At 41.5% G+C, this 4,906-nt stretch overlaps 2 protein-coding genes across 2 annotated transcripts; one reads left to right on the forward strand and one right to left on the reverse strand.

The window, feature by feature from the left end:
* Positions 1 to 97: 97 nt before the first annotated feature.
* On the forward strand, positions 98 to 2,927 carry LOC118412456. The gene is made up of 11 exons (XM_035815330.1): positions 98 to 253; positions 539 to 672; positions 782 to 814; positions 918 to 1,056; positions 1,183 to 1,379; positions 1,500 to 1,577; positions 1,694 to 1,819; positions 2,005 to 2,103; positions 2,255 to 2,329; positions 2,432 to 2,537; positions 2,774 to 2,927. The coding sequence occupies exons 2-11, from the start codon at positions 670 to 672 to the stop codon at positions 2,905 to 2,907; spliced, it is 990 nt and encodes a 329-aa protein (XP_035671223.1). The 5' UTR covers positions 98 to 253; positions 539 to 669; the 3' UTR covers positions 2,908 to 2,927.
* A 97-nt stretch (positions 2,928 to 3,024) lies between these two features.
* On the reverse strand, positions 3,025 to 4,894 carry LOC118412449. The gene is made up of 4 exons (XM_035815321.1): positions 4,482 to 4,894; positions 3,803 to 4,069; positions 3,410 to 3,673; positions 3,025 to 3,187 (listed from the first exon to the last, which is right to left on the reverse strand). The coding sequence occupies exons 1-4, from the start codon at positions 4,617 to 4,619 to the stop codon at positions 3,053 to 3,055; spliced, it is 804 nt and encodes a 267-aa protein (XP_035671214.1). The 5' UTR covers positions 4,620 to 4,894; the 3' UTR covers positions 3,025 to 3,052.
* Positions 4,895 to 4,906: the final 12 nt, after the last annotated feature.

Consider the following 4,906-nt stretch of genomic DNA (forward strand, 5'->3'; position numbering starts at 1 on the left):
CTTACTACCATATGCAGAAATGCAGTATGTAATGGGCATTAAACCCAACAGTAAGTATGTGTGTAAAGAAAGAAATTGAAATATCAATAGTGTATTATAGTTTATTTAAACATTTTCTGTGCACCATTCAAACCAAGGTACCTAACTGCCGACTGGAAATTTTTGGCCACACTCCTGGGATTGAACCAAGCCAGCAGCAAGGCATTCTGTCTGTGGTGCCACTGCACCAAAGAGGACATTGCCAACTTCAACAGTAAGTATCAATGCTCTAAACTTGACAAGATTTCAATCATATATCATAATTTGAGCATGATGTGCATATATTACCGTACATTGATCAACCAAATATGACAATTACTGTAGCATGCCCATCCTCACAGATATTGATGTGAACATCCTTATGTCATACATAATAAACTGTATGTACTGTAATCTATAACTTGGTTATCATATTAACTGTTTGAGCCATAAAAACAACATCATTTATAGTATCCTTAACACATAACAATCTTAGAGATCTTTCACTTTGTCCATACAGTTGATAGCTGGTCGATTCAGCGGCGCGTAGGTGATGATGAGAAGTTTGTAGGGAAGAGGGAGCACAGGGGCCATGTGCTTCCAGCCCTTCTCCACATCCCCTTTGACAAAATCGTCCCAGATGTGCTGCACATGGTACATATTTAATGAGGAATTGTGCATAGAAGATTTTTTTTTATCTGAACATTTGTTTTTAGCACCTTTTCTTGCTAAATATCAATAATATCCAATATGCATGTTTCAGGGCATGAGAATCCGGGGGAAGATGCTGAATCAGGTAGTGAGCTTACCTTATAATATTACTGTATTTTCAATTTAACTTTTGTGCTATCCACCTTAGTACAAGTAGGATATTTATGCTAATTCTACCTCATGCACAGGTGGTTATGTGGGCCATAAATCAACAGAGAACAGACCATCTGCTGAAGGCCATGAAGGACATTGGCGTCCCCTTCAGGCTGATGGAGGGGACGGGGGATGATGGGAAGGGGTCCATCAAAACATGGTCCCAACTGAATGGTGAGATAGATTATTCTGACATGTTTTTCATGTTCTCAAACATTTCAATCAAAATTTCTTGCTAAGGTAATGTTATCTATAAGCACAAAGATACAAAGACACGGCTAACACTAATTTCCTTTATAGCCAAACAACTGGAGCGGGTGTTTGCGAAACTCGATCTTAAAGCTGTGCTTAGGGACACCTGGAACGAGAGAGGGAGAGCGGTCACCAGCCTGCCTGTGGCAGAGCTCAAGATCGAGCTTCGCAAACGTGGATTACCGGAGACTGGGTACAAGAGGGACCTTGTCAAAAGGTTGACAGAGTTCCTCCAAAGTGACAAGGTATGTTTTAGAAATTTGATTCCATGTATTGATAGAAGCTGAATTTTCCTCACCAGCTAGTTTTGACATCTGTTCACATTTCATTGCGACATACTTAATGTAGAAATTTATATTTCACAGATCCCTCTTCCCGGGGATGAGGATGAGGATGAGGATGTTCCAATTCTTCTGGTGGACAATGTTGTCCAACTGTGGAAAGTAAGCTGTTTTTCCATTTTTGATGCTCAAAGTTCTGAAATTCTAATTCAGGAATGGAAGCAAACATAGTCTATTTTTTCATTGTCCTACAGTAATTCCTACACTAACTTTCACAGGACTTTGAGGTGCTGGCAGTGGCGATGAAAGCCAAACCGGGAGACAGTGGTCACCTCAGTGCTAGCTCCTTCAAGGAAAAAGCACTGTGCTGGGGAAGGTCCTTTCGTCAAGTGACATTTGACGAGGCAAGTGCAACTGCTAATTAGGTGGTAAAACTGATTTGAAAACATTACAAAACCGTTATTACTGTTCTTGTTGCTTTTTGTTACCTCTGTTTTTAGCATGTGACTCCATATATCCATACAATGGAGTAAAAATTACACACGGGTTATCACTGTGTCTTATTGCTGTTTGTTTCATCTATTTTCAGCATGTGACTCCGTATATCCACACTATGTGTTACCACCTGCCCCAATTCCTGGACAAGTACAGATACCTTAATGACCTATCCTGTGAGAGTGTCGAACAAGTATGTATAATATCTTACATTTAAGTTAATAAGAAATAACTAATAATTGTATACAAGTAATGCATGAAATTCTGCATACCATGTACAATGATATATATTGTTGACTTTTGATAAGGTTCTGATCAGTGCGTATTTTTGTAATTTTCCCTAGAAAAACCACACTCAAAACCGGCGCTTTCACCACGGAAGCCAGAGGAGTGGCAGGGGGAGTATGTGGACCCAGCAGGTATGTCGATGTCTACCTTGTCTTTTCTTTCATCACCTTCCTCTGAAAATGTAAGAGAAATACACATTATTTTTCTAACTGTCTCAATTTGAATCTGCACAGGTCATGGAGTACGAGAACAGAGACTTGTTTGGCATTCTTCATGACCTGGACAGGAAGAAGGCCATCATGGGCCCCAATGCTGCACAGCGCAGAGCCGCATTGCAAGGTTTGTCATATCTGAGCATCTCATTTTAACGACCTCCATGGTGGCATTACCTGTCTGCAACACTACAAAAGACCATAGAATTACTGTGAGATATTTCAGCCTGCCATTCAATTTACTTTGGTGACATTTAACATTGCCTATTTCATAAATCTTGGTGGTGTAAAATGGCCCTTAGAAGGAGTGGGATTTCACTAGTATGAACTTTAATTGATGAACTCTTTTCCAACTGTTAACAGAAGCGCAGGATGAAGGGGAGGAGCAGGAGGAAGATGGGGAGGAGGGGGAGGAGCAGGAGGAAGATGGGGAGGAGGGGGATGATGATAGATACAGAGAGGATGATGGCCTGTGGGATGACGGTGATGAGTCATAAGGGATTCACTTCCAGCTGTGCCACTGACTCTTAACTCTTAGCTTTATGTTCATTTTTATATTGTATATGTATATGTATGTGGTCATCATTTCAGACTGCTGCCTAGTTTCCCCATTGTATTGTTCTGGTAACAATCTGAATAAAGTCAAAGTAATAAGGGACTAGCAGGTTCCTCAAAACGCCATAAAAAGTGAATAGTGTACCTTTTTGGGTGGAGGGTGTTGATCAGCTCTCTTGAGAGCACCATTGAGAGCCACCCCTCATCAATGTGCTGTGTTTCCTGTAAATAAACATTGTGAACTTGTATATTGAACTTGAACTTGAATATTGTAATAATATAAAGTATGTATGTACAGTATATGCCATTTAATACTGTAAATATTTACCTCAGTCAGATTATGTAAATGCATATTATCTAAGGAGTGCTGCCTTATATAATCAGTGCATTACATTATTCCTTTATTGCATTATTACATGTTTATCATGTGCATGTGATATGTACCTTTGGTGAGCATTTAGGTGGCCTGTTCTTCTCTGGCCCCTTGTAGGTGCACCTGGCACAGCCAGTGTGGTCATACCTGACCACTGGCTTGTAGTGCCAGGTGACACCTACTCTTTTGATGCGGATGGCAGAGGATGACTTCAGAGGTTTCCGATGCCATCCTCTGCCAAGCAGTGGGGTGAGCTCTTGTGGAAGGCAGGAGAAAGTCTCTGGTTGCCCAGAGACCCCTGCCTGCCATCCCACAATCTTCAGTGGGCGAAAGTGCTGAAATAAGAAAGAAATACACATGAGTAATTAAAGTTAGATTTAGTTTCATCACAGTCTTGTGAAGTTCTGTTTATATGGTATTGTAATTTTAGCGATGAGAAAGCAAGAAACAATCTGTACATGTACCTTGTCGAATTCTTTCCTTGGAAATGGGAGGGTCAGACTGGCCGCGCTGGCGTACTGGCCAGCCTTGTGAGTCCCTTTGCCCAAGGAGGTGTCGATGGCCGTCCTCAAGTACTGAAGCTGGATGTCTTCAGCTTCTTGGGCCCCTCCCCTACCCAGAGTAGTGGCCTCCCTGTAATGATGGAGGTAGGCCTCCAACTCTGGGTTTTCCTGGAGAGGGACCCAGGAGTACTGTTGACTAGGCCATTTCCCTGCCCATTTGACTTTCACCTGCAAATTCAAGTTATTGCTGTTTTATTTGTAGTGTGCATATTCTATCAACATTGGTACTGTAAATATTTTTGTAATAATTATTGTAAATAAAATGTTTCCTTTTATGACAGCTCTTTGTTTGAAGTTGTCTGATTTTGATAGATTTTCACATACAAGGTCAACGTCATGTGTGACCCACTTAATACAGTGTACATCTTTCCTTCATTCTCTCAAAATGTAGCCCAGGAAGAAGCAATTTCTAGGAAGACCATGCTCTTCAATATTTTAAGATATCACATTTATTTCCTTGAAGTTTGTGTAAGCACTCTAATATGTTACCTTACGTCCATATGTAGAGGAGAATAGAGGGTATAAGACAGTGGAAGTAAAACACTAAGTACATGGGGTATATCATCTTATCCCTGCTTACCCAAAGCTGGCCTTCTCTGTCCTCTTCCCCCACCACATCCTGAACTCTCCACAGCTTTGGTGGCTGTCTTCTTTTTTTCTTTAAAATCTTCCCGAAGTCTTTGTCGTTCAAAAAATCATCACCAAATGGGAAAGCCATGCTAACACACGTGGGTTCACAAGGAAAGATTCTCACATGTGGGGTCAAATTATTTCCTTCAGCCAGGAAGCGAGGTCACTCTATTAGCCTGGGGGCGCAGGCTGTCAATCACCTTGCTCCAAGGCCCTGCTGGGGACACGTACCGATGGTCTCCTGGCATTGCATAGCCACCCCCATATTACCATATATAGTTATCCAGGAGGAGCCACGGAGATGTTACTAGAGTTCATTTTCCTGTACTGGGATACCAGGGAATAACCTGAGGAATACCGGTGGATTTCGCAGTG

The sequence above is a fragment of the Branchiostoma floridae genome, chromosome 3, assembly GCF_000003815.2.
Source record: "Branchiostoma floridae strain S238N-H82 chromosome 3, Bfl_VNyyK, whole genome shotgun sequence".
Taxonomy (NCBI): Eukaryota; Metazoa; Chordata; class Leptocardii; order Amphioxiformes; family Branchiostomatidae; genus Branchiostoma; species Branchiostoma floridae.

Excerpts from the sequence above, each read along its gene's own strand:
- LOC118412449 (XM_035815321.1), bottom strand. The coding sequence starts at position 4,619 with ATGGCTTTCCCATTTGGTGATGATTTTTTGAACGACAAAGACTTCGGG. Across the intron at positions 4,070-4,481 it reads ACAGAGAAGGCCAGCTTTGG|GTGAAAGTCAAATGGGCAGG; the intron begins GTAAGCAGGGAT and ends TTGAATTTGCAG. Across the intron at positions 3,188-3,409 it reads CACCTAAATGCTCACCAAAG|GAAACACAGCACATTGATGA; the intron begins GTACATATCACA and ends GTTTATTTACAG.
- LOC118412456 (XM_035815330.1), top strand. Across the intron at positions 1,057-1,182 it reads AACATGGTCCCAACTGAATG|CCAAACAACTGGAGCGGGTG; the intron begins GTGAGATAGATT and ends TTTCCTTTATAG. Across the intron at positions 1,820-2,004 it reads GTCAAGTGACATTTGACGAG|CATGTGACTCCGTATATCCA; the intron begins GCAAGTGCAACT and ends ATCTATTTTCAG.